The sequence below is a fragment of the Terrapene carolina genome, unplaced genomic scaffold (genome assembly GCF_002925995.2).
Source record: "Terrapene carolina triunguis isolate 2854851 unplaced genomic scaffold, T_m_triunguis-2.0 Scaffold247, whole genome shotgun sequence".
NCBI classification, from domain to species: domain Eukaryota; kingdom Metazoa; phylum Chordata; order Testudines; family Emydidae; genus Terrapene; species Terrapene triunguis.
Window position 1 is genome coordinate 3,513,380 of NW_020664598.1, and position 20,385 is coordinate 3,533,764.

General features: G+C 45.1%; 1 protein-coding gene across 1 annotated transcript in view; it reads right to left on the reverse strand.

Moving 5' to 3' along the window:
• PICK1 (protein interacting with PRKCA 1) overlaps positions 1 to 8,446 on the reverse strand; it is a 13,547-nt gene extending 5,101 nt beyond the window's left edge. Inside the window, exons 1-10 of the mRNA XM_026657542.2 lie at positions 8,309 to 8,446; positions 7,144 to 7,237; positions 5,964 to 6,075; positions 4,912 to 5,040; positions 4,720 to 4,786; positions 3,259 to 3,348; positions 1,719 to 1,772; positions 1,552 to 1,614; positions 687 to 820; positions 11 to 103 (exon numbers count right to left, since the gene is read on the reverse strand). Of these exons, the coding sequence (XP_026513327.1) occupies positions 11 to 103; positions 687 to 820; positions 1,552 to 1,614; positions 1,719 to 1,772; positions 3,259 to 3,348; positions 4,720 to 4,786; positions 4,912 to 5,040; positions 5,964 to 6,075; positions 7,144 to 7,184 (783 nt within the window). The 5' untranslated portion in view covers positions 7,185 to 7,237; positions 8,309 to 8,446. The remainder of the gene's footprint in view (positions 1 to 10; positions 104 to 686; positions 821 to 1,551; positions 1,615 to 1,718; positions 1,773 to 3,258; positions 3,349 to 4,719; positions 4,787 to 4,911; positions 5,041 to 5,963; positions 6,076 to 7,143; positions 7,238 to 8,308) is intronic.
• Positions 8,447 to 20,385: the final 11,939 nt, after the last annotated feature.

The following is a 20,385-nucleotide window of genomic DNA, read 5'->3' on the forward strand; positions in this document are numbered from 1 at the left end:
AACAGCTCACCAAGTACTCAAACTTGACATCCAGGTATTTTTTGATGGTCAGTCTTGTGTCGGGAATGGCTTTGTTCAGGTACGTGTTCAGGTCAGTCAGCATCTGCAGAGAAAACATGTTAGTAAAGTTACAGGGCTAAGGAGGAAAAGGAGCATTACAAGGGAGCTAAAAGGACTTGATGGCCTGCTGCTATGAGCTAGGGCACCCTCAGTCTCGTTCACAGCGAGGCAGGTGTCCATGTCACAGAAGTCACCAGCATGAATGGTACCATTTGTTCCCTTTTGTGGACAGTCTTAGCAGAGAGCTCAAGGATGGAAGGGACTATGTAGATGTAAGTACATTATCAACAGATGTGGAGCCTCCAAAAGGAGAACAGGCATACTGGAGAGTGTGCGTGCAAGTGTGACAGTCTAGTTGGCGGGTGGCCAGAGAGGGAAGTTTGAACAACCATGTTCAAATAACTCTGCAAACTATAGATACATTTACAACATCTACTCTGTCTTAACTGTTTAGACAGTTCCTTTAAAGAAAGTTTCTACAGTGTTATTTCTAATTCTTCCCATCACAATTTTTAAGACCATACCCTCAAAGACAGACTCCTCCATTTCTGGTCTCCTCTCCCACCATTCCCCCCTTTCTCCTGTACGCTAATGCCAATCCCCTCTCCTGTGCTTTGATTCTTTACCGGTTTGATAGTTTTCAGTAGGCGGATCCCAAATTTCTCGATGCTGCGATGGGCATCTGCAAATTTCACAAAGGCTTCACTGGCAGCTGGCTGTGGTTCCCGTACACCAATGACCGAGAAAACATCTCCAAACGCTGAGCAAATTAAAAAATACATACAAATGGAGAAGGGGTTTATCTGGAGAGAAGCTGCCATGTCTGATATTAAAAACCATTCCCTCAAGCTAGAATTTGGCCGGGGCAGTGTAACAATCCTATTCTCGCAGAATGCCAGAGGTTCCTTAAAGACCACAAATAGTCAGCGACTCACTTTTATGTCTCATGTGAAAGATGGTACCATGGCAGCACAGTGCCCATTAACACCATGCTAGGGAACTGTTTCTGAACTGACTCAGAAGGAAGTGCACCACTTCCTCACTCATTCCTACAGTCTCTAGTTTTTGTTGGAGGTCATGGTTCAAGTACTGATTAGGCCTGATGCTTCTGAGATCTGATAATATCATAGGCTACATCTACACTACAGGGGGGAGTCGATTTAAGATACGCAAATTCAGCTACGTGAATAGCGTAGCTGAATTCGACGTATCACAGCCGACTTACCCCGTTGTGAGGACGGCGGCAAAATCGACTTCTGCGGCTTTTTGTCGGCGGCGCTTACTACCACCTCCCCTGGTGGAGTTAGAGCGCCGATTCGGGGATCGATTGTCGCGTCCCGACGGGACGCGATAAATCGATCCCCGAGAGGTCGATTTCTACCCGCCGATTCAGGCGGGTAGTATAGACCAGACCATAGACATCCATTCCCCCAGCCTAGGGTGGTCAGCCTGCTACAAGTTTGAGGACTGAATTCCTTCCAGTCTGTTTACCTCTGTGTGTCTGGGAGAGTTCAAAGAAAGCTCTAAGGAGACTCTTGGTGTGCTCTGTCATGCCTGTGGTGGGGGAAGAGAGAGAGAACATACAAATCATCCCACTGACACAGTAGCCTCCCTCCTCCAATCCCAATTGAGATGTATGACAGAAGAGGGCAATTTACCTTTGTACAGCTCTGCGGTTCTCTCCAGCTCCTCCAGCCTCTTCACCAATCCATCTAGAGTGGAGCAAAGAACCAGAGAACAGGTGGTTATGATGCTGAATCCAGGGGAACATAGGAATGTGAGTGGCTGAAAGGAGAGGGCATTTATTTTACATGAATGGTTGAAAACACCCTCTCCCCACCTCCTCAAAAGTCTGGCTCCTTACCCAACAGGTAAAACTTTAAAAAATTAATCCAAACTGGATTCAGAGTTGTATAATTCGACTCACTACCTATTTGAAATTCACTGGATGGGCCCCTGATTTTCACTGTTCTGTTGTGTCCTGTCAACCCAGCTACCAGTTAAAGAGCCCCAGCAATATTATGTCATGGGCTGTGGATGCAATCATGATATACAGTGACCCAGCGTATTTCCCACAGAGGGGGGACAGCCCTGTTTACAACAGTAATAAATGACAAGAAGGCACAATCCTGAGGGAAGAAAGCAGAGCTTGTGTTTAACTATGACAAATTAGAAGGAGGGACGGGGTAACTGCTAGATAATTACTGCACCCCTCAGATGAGAAAGCTGAATGAATATCACAAGAAATGCTCAGGTTCATGCATACCCTACTACTATACTAAGACAGAAGAGGTTGTACATGAAGAAATGCCTGACAGACATTAATACAACATCTTTTATCCAGACATCCCACAGCGCCTGACATATTCATTTATTATTAGGGGATTGGGATTGAACATATGGACAGTCATGAACTCCTTGACTATTAGAAGTTGAAGTCTGGGCCACAAGTAATTGGAAACGTTGTTTTCCCTACACTTGTAACCAGGTTTAAAATGTGACCTATAGCCCCAATCTCACAATAATTTAGGCATTCTTAACACACATGGAAAGGTGAATGGAGAATCACTTCATTCACCACTGAAATGCAGCTACATCCAGACTGGAAGGTGGCAGCTGTATAACAGCACAGGAAGCACAGAACTGCCATACCCATTTGGGACTGCAGAGGGTATTATGAGGGACATAGCCATTCAGCCAGGGAGACTTTTTTGAATCCAGGTTTATTATGCACACGGGACACTTGCAGGCAGTGTGTTTCACACAGGGTTACTATAAGGTGTGACATGACACAACAAAACTGAAACAAATGCCTGTAGTCAGAATACAGTTAAAGAAATGATAGAAAGGACACTAGCAGATAGGAGGGCTGTTGCTTGTTGGTATAATTATTTTGACCTTGCAAAATGATTGTTGTGTCACTGAATGCTGTGAGGTTGCATCGCCATGCAGTCATAACACTGCAATGCTGCACAACAAAAAACACTCAGGAATCTCTCACTGTCCTGCGAGCTAAGTACATGAGACTGTGTCTCATGCAAGTATCAGGAGAGGTGCCTGCCCTAGTCAGACCCCTTGCCCCACTAGTACTACTGGGCGCCAGCTTAACAAACACTACCCCCCATGGCATTATTGGATACCAGCTTAACTGACATTGCCAGTAGCCAAACAGGAAGGTGCCTTTCTCTGGCTGCTTACCATTGCAGAGGATGGCTCGGCTTAGTCCCAAGGCATCTGCTGTACCCGAGCTCATGTTCTCCACCAATCGGTGCTTCACTTTCTTTAACACTACACCCAGCAAAAAGTGTCAAAACTCAGGATCAGGGTAATTTCCACAGTCACAAAGAACACAGTTAACAAAACTCAGGTTTCAGGTACCAAACTGGCTAGATTGAGCCTAACTCAGCAGAGCTCAGAGGAGACTGAGCAGAGAACAGAAAGACAATGCCACAGAAATTAGATGCAGGGAAGATCTGAACCTGGGCCAATGCAGGCAAGTTCCCTACAATATGTTCTCTAATCAAGTCCTATATACCCCAGGCAATGAGGCTTCCACAACTTCCTTTGGAAGACACAGCCTAATAGCTCTCACCATAGGAAATATGCCTTGACATTCAAGACCACATCTTGCTTACTTTACTCAACTGATTAATTCCAGTGAAGTTAACAGAATAGTGTGAGAGTAAGGCAAGTAGGATTTAGTACTCAGCCAAAATTTTCCCTTTGCTTAATTTTATCTCATGACTCTTAGTTAAAAGTCTTTGTACCATCCTTAACATTTCCTCTCCCTGTTTGGTGATCATTCCTTTCAGATTCCTGAAGATAATTATGCCCTTTTCATAATCCTATGACTACTCTACATGTATTTAGGGCATGATTTTTCAGAAGTGCTGAATGCCTGCAGCTCCCAGTGATGTCCGCTGAAGTTGTGGATACTTGGCACCTCTGATAAATCAGGCCCTTCGCTCTTATTTTTTCCTCAGAAATCCATTTCCCAGCCCCTGTGTATTTTTGGCTGCTCTTGTCTGAGTTTCCTTTAGTTTGTCAGCATCTTCACTGACAGGGGAGAATGAAAACAAAAGAAAATCCAAAGAAATAAATAAGAGGGGCTACCCTTTACTATATGCCCTGTTCAGCTTTTCCAGGGTGCCGGGAATGTGATCACGTTTAAAGGGGACACTCGGTTAGGTTAAACTCAAAATGTAGCTTTTGTTTAAAAAAAGTTTTACAAAACCCAATATGGAGAGAAATGTCCTAATGATTATCTAAAATAAGATTAACTGAAGACAGGAGTTTTGGACTGGAATCTTTCCATGCACTGTCAGAAATCCAAAAACACCAGCAAGGGCAGACAGAATGAAAAACAGTATATGAAACTGACTCGTTGAGTTTCACTGTCCAAACTGAACACAATGCAGAAAGCAAGCAACAGCAAAACTGATAAAGTTAATTTAATTTTAAATAGTCAGGTATTATTAGTAACACAGAGAAGGACTTTAAAAAAAAAAACAACCCAAGTTTTAGCTTGTGTCCATTTAAAGGAGACAAAATAACAGCAAATACTGAAACAAAGTCTGATTTTGATTTTGGCTGGGATCTCTTCACCACCCTCCTCCTACCCTGCATTTGAAGGGAGAGAGAGAAACCAGCATGTCTTACCGATATCCAAGGACTTGCCCTGCTTTGGGTCGGCTTGGAGTTTGTTGTAGTGAATAGTCACTTCTCCCTGGATGGAATAGCAAAGCCAGAGCTGTTGTTCTGGAATTGAGCAGCAGGGGCCTCCTCTACTGAAGGACAACAGTTTATAATCTGTGACCCAACCTGTTCCATTGGACCGTTCCTACTCCTTACCTTTACCACCTGTATCATTTTGGCTACCTCCACTTTGGTTTTCCCTTTTACTGACTTCCCATTCACTCCTGTGATTTCATCACCAGCCGCCACAGTTCCATCTAGGGCTGCTGGAGTGTTATCAAACACCTAGAAGAGAAAAGGAAGAGTAGAGGAAATATGGAGCCAGAAAGGAGCGCAATTAAGTCTTATTTATGGGCCAGCCTCTATTTCGCTTCCCTTCCCAACCCATAACATTTAGACACCCCACATGGATCTGAGGAGAGTAGAGCACACAGTTCCTTCTGGGGCCTGTCACCTCTACTTTGTGCATCATCTACGGCAGGATTTCTTGAAGTCTAGTACAGTAGTTCTCAACTTTCCAGACTACTGTGCCCCTTTCGAGAGTCTGATTTGTCTTGTGTACCCCCAAGTTTCACCTCACTTAAACATACTTGCTTACAAAACTCAGACATAAGAATACAAAAATGTCACAGCCACTATTACTGAAAAATTGCTTACATTCTCATTTTCCACCATATGATTGTAAAATAAATCAATTGGAATATAAATGTACTTACATTTCAGTGTATAGTCTATAGAGCAGTATAAACAAGTCATTGTCTGTATGAAATTTTAGTTTGTACTGACTTCGCTAGTGCTTTGTATGTAACCTGTTGTAAAAGTAGGTAAATATCTAGATGAGTTGATGTACCCCCTGGAAGGCCTCTAAGTACCCCCAGAGGTACACATACCCCTGGTTGAGAACCACTGATCTAGTACATCACCTATGGCACTTCCCCCTCCGACCCCTTTGAATTTTAATATGCTCCCAGCACTCTGCTGATTCTCAGGTGGATGTGTGAATTCAGGAGCCTTAACCCTATCTTTCCAGAACTATTCCCAGTTAGCGTGAGAAACTTCCGTTTGCTGGCAAAGAAAGAGAACGCTTCGCACTCTGACAAAAGCAGAAAATATAAGGTTCTCCATGCCCCCCCTCAGCTTCCATCTGTCAAGTTTAACATTGCTTCACAAGGACAATCATAATACTCTCCTCTTCCATGAGTGCCCACCTGAACAATATACAGACAGGGACAGTACTGTGCTCCTCCCCCAATGCTGATCCCAATCAGATTCTGAGTGTCCTTCTTCAAGGTTACTGTCCCAGGAACGGTGGGGATCCCACTAGAACAATAGAGAGAGAGAAATGATTACTGATACAGGTTGGTATAGCAGTATCTGCATGCCTCTGCCTGCTTGCTGCCTCTGCCTGCATGCACCGCCCCCGCAGCTCCCATTGGCCACGGTTCCTGGCCAATGGGAGCTGCAAAGCCAGCGCTCTGGGTGGAGGCAGCCCACAAAGCTGCCTGGCCACACCTCCGCCTATCAACTGAGCAAGGGGGATGTCCCCGCTTCCAGGGAGCCCCCCAGATAAGTGCCGCCCAGAGCCCACCTCACCCTGTCCAGTGCCCCAACCCTCCCACACCCAAACTCTGCAGCGGGGGGTGTACGGGGGCCCGTGACTACCCCAGCAGCAGCTGGTGCACCTGGTACAGGGGCTGCCTGACCTGCCCCTGAGCCAGGTGCACCGGATGCTGCAAAAGTCACGGAATCCGTGACTTCCCTGATCTCCGTGACAAACTCAAAGCCTTAAGGATTATACATTCTCCGGCCATTTCTTCCTACTTCCCTCCCTACCATTCCACCAGAGTGCACCCCTTTAGAACACATTAACACTACTGTGCAATCAGCAAATTAGGAAGAGCCATTGTAGAGCAATAGAAAGCTTTTCCCTCTGCTCACCACCACTGCAAGGCTCCATCCCTCCTAGCCATAGGGAGTAAGAGATCAAGACTGAACAATGAACCTAAATCTCCAACACACATCACCAGGAGCGAACAACTCTGCCTGCTTTGAGCAGGTCCTGGTTGCAGTTCCTTAGGCATCGTCTACACTTAAAATTTAGGTTGACCTAGCTATATCGCTCAGGGCTATGAAAAATTTCAAGTCCCATGCAATACAGTTAGGTCAACCTAATCCCCACTGTAAACAGAGTTAGGTTGACAGAAGAATTCTTCCATCAACCTTATCTACTGCCTCTTAAAGGAGTGGATTTATTACAGTGATGAAAAAACCCTGCCATCGCTGTAATATGTATCTACACTACCGCAGCAGTACTTCAGGTGTCCCATTGTAGTGTACACATATTCTTAGTGATATTCAGTTGTTGGGAAAGGGAAGTGAAGCACTCACAGTTTATCCTCCTCAATGTCATAGTCCAAGTCTCCAAACATTGCTCTGGCTGGCTGGAGTCTTTTGACCTGAGACTCCGTTTACACCAAAGTGCCTGGGAAGAGGAAAAAAGAACAAAACCCAGTAAACTTAATTATCTGAATTCATCTATGCTCAGCAGCTAAAACTGAAGACTCAAACTGTGCCCTCTGTCAGCCCCTTTCTCTCTCTCTTCCAATGGGGGATGGAGCTGTCAGTCCCTCTCCTGCCTTGGGGACGAAAGATATTTCAGACCCTTCTGATTCTCCACTCTGGGTTGGGGATGGGGATAATGGTGCTTTTTTTTTTTTATTGTTTCACAAGCTATACAAGTACTGGCAATGCTTAGGACAGAACACGGTCCATTTTGGAAGCTGAATCTTTGTGTGTTGTATCTGCTTGCACAATACTTTTCAGTGGTATCTGGAGTCTTATCCCCTTCATCCATTTACTATTTCAGTTTCTTCTGGGGCAAGTCGATACGTATCACACTGTCCTCTGCCTCCCTCCTCTGGGGGCTACGCACAGTTTCCCCTCACTGCTTTTTACAGGAATTCTTCTAGTTTCTGACAGTTTGAGGAAGTATCTTTCTCCAGCTCCCTCATATTTCAGACAGGAGTGTAGCAAAAGTCTCTCTGCTTCACCCTCTCCTCTGTCACAGTAACCGCACAGTGGTTCTTCTCTGGGTTCGCACCATGTTCGAAGTCTCCCAGTTTCCGTCACGCCATTGGGGTGGCTGGCACTGGATATGGGGAGCCTGCCTGCGCACTGCACCCCGCGGGTGGGTCTGTGAGGTGCCTATGCTGTGCGGCGACCGGCCAGGTTCGGTGCTGCTGGGGGGCCAAGCGGGGTCGGTGGCGGCTCAACATGGGGGTGGGAGGGCTGCCAACCATTGGGGGATCCCTCTCTGCTGCCGGGGTGAGGTGACACAGCAGGGGAAGCGCAGGGGGCCAGGCTGGCACGGGGGGAGGGCAGGGGCTCTGGAGGGAACAACCCCCCGGGGGGGGGCGAGGAGAGCGGACCCAGGCTACGCCCGGGAACCGGGAAGAGGGGGGACAGGGCAGCAGGGAGCTAATGGGGACCCTCAGGCGCCCCCCCCCTTTTGGGGCTGGCAAAGCTGGAATGGGGGAGGAGGTTAGTCACTCACCGGAAACGGCTGGCTCGAGCTGGGTACCTGCATCCACCTGCCGCCTCTACCGGTCAGAACACCGCTCCTCCACGTCACTTCCGGGCCGAAAGCCTCCTACCTAACCTCTCCTTCCCCCTCACCCCCGCTTCGCGTGCCGGGGGGCAGCCGGTGTCTAGAGACCCGCCCGCTGCCCCCACCCTCTCCTCTCGCGATAAGACGGGCCGGATCCCGGAGAGAGAGGGGGAAAGGAGAGCGGGTTGCTATGGCGACGGAGAGCGCTCGGCTGCTATCCGGACAACCAATGGAGGAAGGGGCGGGGCCTAGCTCTGGCTCGCCCCCTGCCGCCGCCATGTTGGGGGAGGCGGGGCGGGGGAGTAGCGGTCTCTGGTGGGGGGAAGGGACGGGGGGGCTGCGGCTCCTTGTCCCTCCCCGCAGCGGGGCCGCTTGGGAGCCTCCGCCGAACCCCCGCATCCCATGGCAGGGAGGAGCCGCGTCACATCCTCCGCCTGGGCCCCTGCCGCGGGACGGGGGTGCGCAGCCGGGGCAGGCAGCCCGGGGGTTCGGCTACCGGCCCGTCCAGAGCAGCCGGGCCACAGCGCCACCGGCTAACGTCAGCGTGTGCGCGCCCGCCTGGCCCCTGGGCCGCCCGGCGCGCGCGTCTCGTCCTCTGCAATGGAGGGAGGAAGAGCGGGATGGTGGCGCAGGCTCTGAACTGGGCCTTGGGAGGTCTGGGCTCATTTCCCAGCTCTGCCACGGGCCGTGCAACCAGGGGCTAGTCACTCAGCGACCGTAGGCGGCCTGTGCGATCATGGGCAAGTCATGGGGGGCAGGGATAGCTCAGTGGTTTGAGTATTGGCCTGCTAAACCCAGGGTTGTGAGTTCAGTCCTTGAGGGGGCCACTTAGGGATCTGGGGCAAAATCAGTACTTGGTCCTGCTAGTGAAGGCAGGGGACTGGACTCCATGACCTTTCAAGGTCCCTTCTAGTTCTAGGAGATAGGATATCTCCATTAATTTAATTTAAAATTCCCTCTGCCCTGTTCCCCGGTTCTCCAGCTGTGACCAGGGGGGTTCCCCACCTCCCGCTCCCACATTGATGAGAACCGTACAAATGCCTAAAATTAAATAGCAAAGATTGAGGTTGGCCGAGCCATCCAACAGCATCTTAAATTAAGCATGGTATTGGTAGTGGTGACAACAGAAAAATGTAGCCCCTCAAACAGGATCCACGCTCAGCCTCATCAGAAATGTCTGAAATAGACAATCTCCCTAATACGGTAGCTTGGCTTATGTAAAATAAAGAATCTTTGGCCTGAATCTTAATCCTGGACTATGGGGGACTTGCACAGTAGACTGTTTTGCTGGAATAATAACAGGAGTACTTGTGGCACCTTAGAGACTAACAAATTTATTAGAGCATAAGCTTTCGTGGGCTACAACCCACTTCTTCGGATGCATATAGAGTGAAATATATTGAGGAGATATATATACACACATACAGAGAGCATGAACAGGTGGGAGTTGTCTTACCAACTCTGAGAGGCCAATTAAGTAAGAGAAAAAAAACTTTTGAAGTGATAATCAAGATAGCCCAGTACAGACAGTTTGATAAGAAGCAAGTGTGAGAATACTTACAAGGGGAGATAGATTCAATGTTTGTAATGGCTCAGCCATTCCCAATCCCTATTTAGCCCTGAGTTGATTGTGTCTAGTTTGCATATCAATTCCAGCTCAGCAGTCTCTCGTTGGAGTCTGTTTTTGAAGTTTTTCTGTTTTAAGATTGCTGTTGGTGGTTTGGTTTGGTTTTCCTCCCAATCTACTGCTTTTCCTGAAATCACTGGTATTTTCTTGTTGACATAGTTTCCCATTGGATTGCCAAAGACTTCATGGCCATGTGGGTTTGCTGGTCCTTGCTAAACTTTCAGGTGGAGTGCTTTACTCATAAACTGATCTTCCACAAAACTCAGGAAAAGAAGATCTATTTCCAAAACTATCTCCTCTGGCAGAAGGCAAAACCTCCTCTTTCTATACTTTAGTGAACCCCGTTCTACACTGAAGGTAGACTACAGCATTCCCCAATTGGATACATTTTATGGTGCTATATGAGTTTTGGTCAATTGCCAAAGTGGACCTGCTTAGGCTAATGAGACCCAGAATATTCGCTTGAGGTTATGTTGAAAGTTAGATGGACATTTAGGCCTAAATCCTCAAAGGTATTTAAGATCCTAACTGCCATTGAAATCAATGGAAGTTAGTCACCTAAATACCATTGGCAATCTGGGCCTTACTGTCTTGTTCTAGGAACATTTTGTGCTCTTAGTCCTTTGCACTCTGCACATTTGGGGGAAACACTGCATTAAGACTATCTGCTCTGGCAGGAGGCCACAGACAAGTCTCTAAAATCTCAGCTTTCATTTTAAAAAAAGAGTAAGTCTCTAGGTAAGTTGTTTTCAAACTTTTTTTTTCGTGGACCACTTGAAAATTGCTGAGGGTCTCGGCGGACCACTTAATGATCTTTCCAAATGTGTCAAGTATCAGGGGGTAGCCGTGTTAGTCTGTATCCACAAAAACTACAAGGAGTCCCGTGGCACCTTAAAGACTTAACAGATTTATTTACAAAAGCAGCTTTGCCTCTCCTGGAATTGACACCTCATCTATTGTTGGGCGTGGACTTACATCCACCCTGATCGAATTGGCCCTGTCAACACTGGTTCTCCACTTGTGAGGTAACTCCCTTTTCTTCATGTGTCATTATATAATGCCTGCATCTGTAATTTTCACTCCATGCATCTGAAGAAGTGGTTTTTTACCCACGAAAGCTTATCCCCAAATAAATCTGTTAGTCTTTAAGGTGCCACCGGACTCCTTGTTTTTTCCAAATGTGGTTTGTACTGTTAGCTAACTATTGTAAAGCACTTTGGTTAAAGGCGCTATATAAAAAAACCTTAATATTAATAACTTTTTTTTGTTCTACAAATAAAAGCACACAACTCATTTTACTACAGTATCAGTAGTCTTACCTTTCTAATGCAATGGATGTGCCCTCTCTCCCCCGCCGCAGCAGCCCCCACGTTTGGGCTGGGAAGGAGGGCCATTTCTCCCCGGCAGCTGCAGCCCTGGAGCTGTGGAAAGTCGCCTCTTTCTCTGGCTGCCACAGCCCTGCACGTCCCAAATTCCCCCCACCCCCTCTTCTCACCCCACTGCCCCCTCCCACCTGCCCCCTATTCCCCCCAAGGCCACCACCTCACCTTACATGGGCGTCTTTTCCAAGGTCCAGGTACCTAATTAGTGGAGCCATGCCTGCACAACTCTACTAATTAGGTAGGTGGCCCTTCATTCTCTCATGTGCAACTACCCAGGCACGCACCTTAGAGGGAACTGTCTGCGGACCACCTGAATGGAGCTCACGGACCACTGGGAGTCCACAGACTACAGTTCGAGAACCTCTGCTCTAGCTGTTACATTTGCAAAGAAAACCTAAGTGTGATGCAGTTTTCAGAGATCCTGAAACAATAGCTTTGAAGTGTGAACCATTTCAATGTTGCCAACTTGGATGCCAGTGCTTATACTGTTAATTTCAACATTGACTATTTCACTGCAGGGTGGCTAAAAATTGATGATTTTTAAAAAATTGTTTTTAATCAGATTTTTTTTTGTTTAAATTATATTTTTTCTTTTGAAAAATAAACCTGTTTAAAATGAAATCCAAATTTATACAAAACCTATCTCAAAACTTTTCAATTAAAAATATGCTGAATCATTGAGTCTCTACTAAAAAATGTTGAGTTAAAGGCTGCTTTTCTATGTAAAGAAAGATGTTTTCCCCCTGATACTACCTTTTGAGGTCAAGCTTTATAAATATGGCACAGGTACTATATTAAGGGCTTGATTCTGTGGGTTGCCCAGAGCCTGTGCTACTGAGTGCAAGAAACTGGTAAAGTCATCACAAGCATTGGGACCCAGCCTCGGACTCCAGGAGACACCACCATCTATCTCAGTGGTTTCCAAAGTGGGGTCCCCAGACCTTTGTGCTGGGGTCCATCCCTTAAGCCAGGACCGGAACACGTTGGAACAGCTTTCCTGCACTTTTGCTGCATGATGGACACCCATTTTGTTCTCAAAATGACGTCCTCCACGCAGCATGACCTCATGCACCGATGAGAGGTCACGCTGATGGGGGTGTTCCCACACTGGTGGGAGTGTTCTTTTAGTACCAGGGCTTGCCCATTCAGGACTACACCCTCCCTGTGAGAGTTTAGAAGTACTTTTTCTGCCACATATGTCAAGACTTACAACACTTCTACAAGGTAGGAAAGTAGTACCTTCATTTAGGGGGAAAAGAACTACAGATAAAGTGAAGTGTATAGGCCCTAGAACAACAACAACATGAAATTTATGTACAGAAAATGAAAGTGCTCTGGGACACTTAGATGTCAGTGGGGTCCTTGGTGGAAAAAAGTTTGGAAACAACTGATATATCTCATCAGGATCATCCACTGAGCCTCCTGGGTGGTCTCATACTCCTGTTTTATAGCTTCTCTGTGCCTGAGCTCTGTTTGGCTCAGTTCTCAAATTATGAATATTTATGACCCCACCACCATGGAAATTTACTCTGCAGTTCATGGAAAAACACTGGTCTGCCCAGTATCTACCAGCCCTTGCTTCTCGATGGTTGTGAGCACTTCAAGTAAATGGCCTCGCTCTGTTTCCTTGCATGTGTATACAGACAAGATACAAAAAGAGAAATCCATTAATTTTTTAACTGCCTCCCTCCTGCCCTCTCTCTAAACAAATAACATAGTGCAGTGCAAATGACTCTTGTTTTTCTAGGTGTAGGGGTGGGGAGTTATGGAACAAGGGAGAAGGAGCGGTATGTGCAACCAGAAAGCCATGCTGGCATCAACGCAGGACACTGTGTGAAGAAGGGATCAGTATTCTTCAGAATGCAGCCTCTGGTGCTGATTTCAACACCTGGCCTCTGAAAAAAAAACTGCCATGGCTGCAGGTCATAAAAAAAGACCTTACCTGGGAATATTTTCAAGAAATTCCTGAACCTCTGGGTGAAAAAGGAACTTCTGCCAAATACCATATCTCTTTGTTGCATGGTTTACAAGACCTGGCTGTTGAAATGAAACAGGATTATGAAAAATGCTCCTCAGAAGGTAAATGACTTTGAAGATGATGATGTGGACATGTCTGAACAAGCTGGATCAGCTGGTTAGTAAATTTATTTTTGCACTATTCTTATGGACTGCCTGCCATATTTTACTGTGCTAATAAATGATAAAGTAGTCAACATTGGACTAAAGAGAACTGTAGAAGATACGCTGAATATACTGAAATCTAGTTCCATAGCCCTGGACAAACTGCAGAAAAATTGCTGCTATATTGCTGGTGCTGTTGAAATTTTGAAAGAATGTTAAGAGACATTGAAGAAAGAAATACCCAGCAGCAAAGTTAAATTGCAGGCAGTGAAGAATCAGGTGGATCAAGCATTTACTATACCTCATTTTCTTGTCAGTGTTCTCAACCCAAAGTACCAAGGTAGATGTCTAACTGCTGAAGAAGATGCTGCTATGACTAATAATCACACATCAGTCAAGACAAACATAATAAATTTCAGGGCTGGAAGTGAACCATTCAATCAGTACTTGTTTGATGATGATATTTTAAAGAAAGTCACACCACTGCACTGGTGGAAGTCACTAGCTAAGCACCTGGAACCAGAGTGTGTTGAAGTGCTAAACCAGCTTTTGACATCAGTAGCCTCTTCTGCAGGCACAAAGAGAATATTTTTTACATTAGTAATAAATCATTCAAAGTTGAGAAGTCAATTGGGAGTTGAAAAAGCAGGAAAACTTGTCTTTCTCGTCCAGTCTATGTATAAAAATGAGGAGGGAAGGGATGGGATCTATTAGTTTTAAAAGTCTGACGGCCAGCCTCAATAACTTAGGAGAGAGTCTTGTCTCATTTTCAAGAGACTAAGGTTATGTCTACACTGCAGCTTATATCGGCATAACTTATGTCACTCGGGCTGTGAATAAGCTACCCCCCGAGTGACATAAATTACATTGACATAAGTGCTGGAGTGGGCAGCACTATGTCGGCAGGATAGCTTCTCCTGCTGACATAGCTACTGCTGCTCATGAGAGCTGGAGTAGTTAAGCCGACGGGAGAACCCTCTCGTCGTCTTAGAGTGGCTACTTTAGAGAGCTTACAGTGACACAGCTGCATCGATGCAGCTGCGCTGTTGTAAACTCTAGTGCAGCCATTGCCTCAGGCGAGTAGGAACGTAAGCTCCAGTCACTCTCACTTAGGGATATTTGAATTTTTTCCCAGGCTGACCTGAAATAATCAGTTTAATTCACAGTCTACAGTTAATACCTCTGTTGCAAATGTGAATCTGCTTTGATCAGAGAAGTTTATGTATCCAAAACATATAAGGTGGTTTTAGTTAATAAAAATACATTTTATATGCTGTTGTGTGTTTAATTACATTCCAGTTACACTCATAATGCAGCTTGACACAAATCATGAGCAAAAAGTTAAGTATCTAGTAAATAAGCAATGTATCATTCACCATTTTCTAGCATACTAAAAATGTACAATTATTAAGAATCTGAAAATATTAAGCTATAAATGCTTAAATAAATGTATATAGTTATAGTGTACCCTCCTAAATCGCAAAAAGATGTACCAACTCTAGTGTAAAGGCTCTATTTAGTTGTAAATCAATATGTTTTGATGGTTATATCAACCAATGAGAATGCACCTTTCTTTAGAAAATAATTGAAGTACAAATGGAAAAGTTGATTAAAATCCATGATTTAAATGAAGATTTTCCACTTAGTGCTTTAAATCACATTCCACCCTGTTCCACTGCTCAGCAAAGCATGTACGAAAGAAGAAGTAATATCATAAAGCTCTACATTAGCATTTTCCAAAGCACGTGTGTGGAGTGGGAGAACAAAAGATTAGCTGCAGTGGGACAGAAAATGTATAAATTAAGATATGTGGGCTTTTAACAATGGAAGTCAGGATTGCAGAGTGGAGGGGGGGGGTCTTTTTCCTGAAGGAGGGACAGCATTCAGAAGTTTGGGAAGTACTGGTCTAATAAGTGAAACAGTTCAACTACACAACACAAGTCCTCCCTATGTCTGTCTTAACCATGCCAGTTAGTTGAAGAAACGACGTCCCTGTATTTTATACAGACTAGAGTTGCCAACCATTGCAAATTTTGCAGGATTGTCATTGTCTCAAATTCTAGGGCAATGTCCCTTGTCCCTGACTGATCTTGGTGGGATCCCTTGTGCATGAGAAGTTACTTCTATCACTCCCTACTCCTTTAAAATATAACAAAATTAACATCAGGTACGTTATGTTTCTTCATGCAGTAAAATATACTTCCAAGTATGTCAGTGACAGATTGATCTGGGTGGATTTGGCCAGTCGGCCCTATTCTGCCACCTTCTCTCACACAGCACAGGTAACACTCAAGGGCTTAACCTCAATGCAACTGCAGAGCCTGCAAGCATGGCTGCTGAGAGCTCAAGGAAGCTAGCTCCCACCTCTAACCTCCTTGCTGCTCCTCATTGGAAGAAGGAAAGAGGTGGTGCTTAAGCCCATCCTTAAGCTGGTTCCACCCTTGCCCTTCTCCTTCCACTAAGGAGTGACTATGGCAGAACTGGGTCTGGCCTCTTTCTCCTCAACACAGTTATTTATCAATGGACTGCACTTTCACCAAAGTGTCTGTGGAATCCAAAATCAATAAGGAAATTCATTGGGGCTACGCAATGTGTGAGAACATTGTGGCAAATGATTTCCCATACTTCTGATGTGGTCTTTAATAGCTAGAGAACAAGCCATTTTCACTTGCAAGGCATGTCAGATAAAGGTAATTTAAAATGGTTCTCTTTAACAGGGAGGTACTTTTCAAAAGATGATCGTGATTGTGAAAAAAATCTGGCTTGATGATGCAGACGAATGTGCAGATGCCATCTCTCCACAGAGTCAGTCAAAACTGGGAGAGACGTCTTTGAAACTGGTTAATACAACCGTGTCTGCTGCTGACAGTGCAGCAGTGACCTATGGAGATAAATGTTTTGAAAGCCAGTCAGCACAGCTGTATGCAAAATTACTGCAACTGTCATGTGTAGAATGGCAATTGTCAAACTTTCATACAAGGTTCTTCTTTAGGATGCAGAAGGCTTTAACCGTCAAATGTTTCAATGAGTTATCTACCTCTGCAGAGAGGGTTCAATATTTGAAATAATTCTTTGATTTTGTAGAATACAGTGGCTTGTTGCATCATATGTCATTTCTTCCAGCCATTGTCCAACTTCTGAAGAACTAGAAGACTCTGACACCAAGCCTGACTTTGTGACACACAGCAAAGAAGAAACAGTCTTTGATCTGAAAATTCCTCTCTGACCAGGAACAAGGACTTGATAACAATTACCTCTCTCTCCCTGAGTGTATAATGTCTTTCTTGCAGTTATTTGAGCCTGGTAACCATACTGATCAAAACATTTGAAGGTGAAGCCATTCACACTGCTGCAGTAAATTTGTGACAATAGGTGGAGGTTAAGAATGAGTTTGCTGTCCTGGGTGTAAGAGAAGTGATTTGATTTCCAAGTTAACCAGAATGAGCAGATGCTCCACACTTCTGACCAGAACGTCCTCTCCTCTCAGAAATAACTAGAGTGAAATCCTGAAATCAATGGGCATTTTACCATTGACTTAAATGAGTCCAAGATTTCACCCCTAGAGTCTAAAGGTGAAATGCTCAACTGATAATTAGCTGCATAGCTCCATGGATTTCAATGCTCTCCAGCTGAAACTATGGCCCTATGAGAGGAATCTATTCTACTTGGGAAAGCGTTTTCTTATTAAAATCTCACTGCTCAAATTCCTTTCAGTTCTTAGGTTAAAATAATTGATCACGTTTAATGAAGTTTAACAATGTACTTGATTTTTTTTAACTTGAGAGTAACCCCCAGTAAAGACCAGTGGGGCAAATTGTGTTATTGTAGTTATTTATATTACAGTAACAAGGAGAGACCCCATCTGCCACTAGGGTTTCACTGGCTGGGCACTGCAGAAATACATAAGAAGGGACACCACCTAATGACCCCAAAGAGTTTACAGTCAAATAGACAGGAGAATGGGAAAGAGAGGGGTAAAATGACAGGTGCAAGGTCACATAGCAAGTCATTGGCAGAGACAGGAATAGAATCCAGATCTCCTGAGTCCCAATCCATTGGACCCTGCTTTATTTCATGATACCATTAGAATCATGTAGTTCCCAGTCCCCCTCGGAAACACTGAATCATACCTTTCCCAGGGAAGTGGCTGCCTAGTAGTAGGTATGATCACACCTGTTACAACAGTCAAGAGATCTGGATACTATTACCAGCTCTGTCACCGAATTGCTGTTCAATCTTTGATCAACGACCAAGCAAGTCACTTCACCTCCTTGTCTGTTTCTTTTCACTTCTGTACAATGGGGCAAACAGTACTTCCTTACCTCACCGGGACATTGGCAGGGTTAATTGAATCATGCTTGTAAAGTGCTTTGAGATACAGGGGAGTCGCATCTTACGCGGGGGTTAGGTTCTGAAGACAGTGCGTAAGGCGAAAATCGCGTATAGTCAAACGCTCATTGAATGGAATGGCGGGTGGAATCACCCGCACTACAGGTATAGTATTTAAATTGTTATTTTTCTCTTTTTTGTTTTGTTTTGCCGAGCGTGTATAGTTAAAATCACGTAAGTTAAATGCGCCTGTGATGCGACTCCACTGTACAAGGATAGAAGGAGCTATAGAAATGCAAAGTTGAATTTTTCTTAATAATAAAATAATAGAGAACTCAGCTTGCAAGGGTGTGGGATTAGCTTCTAGTAATGCAAACCCGTTTTCTAAAGGCCATTTTCTTTAGTCAATAAGCCCACTGCAGGGAACTTTTTTGGCATCTGAAGGCTAGAGGTAAATGTAGGGCTACAAGGAAGGCTGGAGGGGATCTGAATTGCACCCTTTGCAAAAAGAAAAAAAGTACGCATTCAGAAAGATGGTGCAGAACTTTTCTTGACACTTCCTGGTTTACAGAGAAGTGAACTGGGAAGTTATATTACATACACAAGATCCCTACTGCTTCTTGCTCCATGAAACATAGCAAATAACAGAGAGAGACAGGTGACTCACGGGGTTGGTGTTTCATTTCTATGGGAACAGTTCCATCTTGTGGACACTGCTGAGAACTCCTGGTGCCATGAAGACAAATGAGCGTGCAATATCAAAGAAATGTGGTTTGCTGATTGAGGTTTGTGACTGTTGTTATATTGCAAGAGGAATAATATCTCTTGCACAATGCATTGGTGAAAATCATTTTGCGAGGCATTTCTGGATGTTTAGCACAGCAGGCCTTATGACTGGTAGGGCACCAAACTGACAGAAGGGGAGATCAGAGCACAAATTCCCTCCCACCCTTGTTTCGCTGCTAGACTAGGGGGTCGGAAAGGTAGCAGTATGGTGTTCCCTCCTCCACTGTTCTGCTACTAAGAGGGAAGACAAGTTGCAGAATTTGCATGGGATAATGAGTCCCAACAAGTGACCATTTGCTTTGCTTGTGCTTAAGGCTGGCCCTGATTATTAACTGTAGGGACAGAGACTTAAAATGCAGCTCTGCTCCATTTTTATTGTCTCTCAATAGCTTCCAGATCAAACGGGTTCAGGTTAGGTTACAAGTAAAGCAGTTTCCACACACTACCGAGCTGTCAGCTCTGCAAACTCACGCTGGGTTCTGAGAGCCAAGCTGGCTTCTTTTCTGCTTGCACTTAATCACCAGTAATAAAGGTTCTGCAAGCAAATCACATCTTTAGACTAGTTAGCCTGATGCCCCCCAAATCTCTCTCTCTGCAGTGAACCCATCCCTCCCATTTCTTTTTGCCTTTCTAATACCTCAGTCTTTGAGTCTGTCAGCTCAAAGTCAGCCTGGCCAAATTTGAGCTCACTTATGCACCTAAATTCTCAACTCTGAGGCTGTATTATCCTCTTGGGGGATTTTCTCGGGGGCTGGAGAGGGGACGATGAGCATCCTCTCTGGCCCTAACCCTCCCATTCCTCCAGCCCAGTCTCTGCATCTCCCTACCAGTGTGCCCCAGATGCATGGAGAAGCCTTTACAGGGTGTAGAGAAGAATCAGCCAGTGACAAGGTGGCATTGACCTGTTCAGTGCTGAATGTGGCACATGGAGGGGATCCCTCATGGGTGCATAATGTAGGCTTATGAGTCCACCTCAGAAAGGAGAAAAACAAATAAAACAAATAATTTAAACCACCTCTAAAAATAATTTAAACAATCTTTCCTAAACATATACATCTTGTGACTTCAAAGACTGATATCTCAAGAGCTCCCAAGGTTAGAAGCAAATTGTGTGTGTCCCATTTGCAAGCTAGGAATTCTCCCTTTCCAACCATGTGATGCTCCCATTTCTAGCGCTCCGTAGTCACAAGATCAATCAGAACTTAATATTGCTGTCCTGGGCTTCAGACCAGTGTAATTTTGGGGGTGGAGGGAGGGGAAGCAAACATCACATTTGTCAGGGAGAAGTGGGTATTTTGGTGGCAGTATGATCTTTTGTTGTTTTAAGTTTCATCTCTCTGAAGCTGCCCAGGGTTTTGAATGTCAGAAGTTTTTCCAGAGGTGATGGATTAATGGGCAGAGTGGAGGTGAAGTGAATGCATGATAGATGTATTTTATCTACATGTCTGCAGTTTATCACATGGATAGCAAAGCCACATAAGTAGTGTAGATAGATACAGATATCTATACACTCATCTACCAACAAGGAAGCTACCTAAATGATCATACCAAGCCACTGGCGTTTTCCTTCACATCTAGAGCACTTGTCTCTCTCCTGAATGGCAAGGATTTGTGTATTACAAATTGTTCTGGCGGTATTTGGGGGGGGTTTGGCATAGGGGAGAAGGAAAACATGGTATAGAAGGGACGGGCGTGATGAAGCAAGTTAGTACATTGACCCATCGCCTTGAGAAACCAGAGGCCCAAATGCAATTGAAGTTACTCAAATCCTGCAGGTG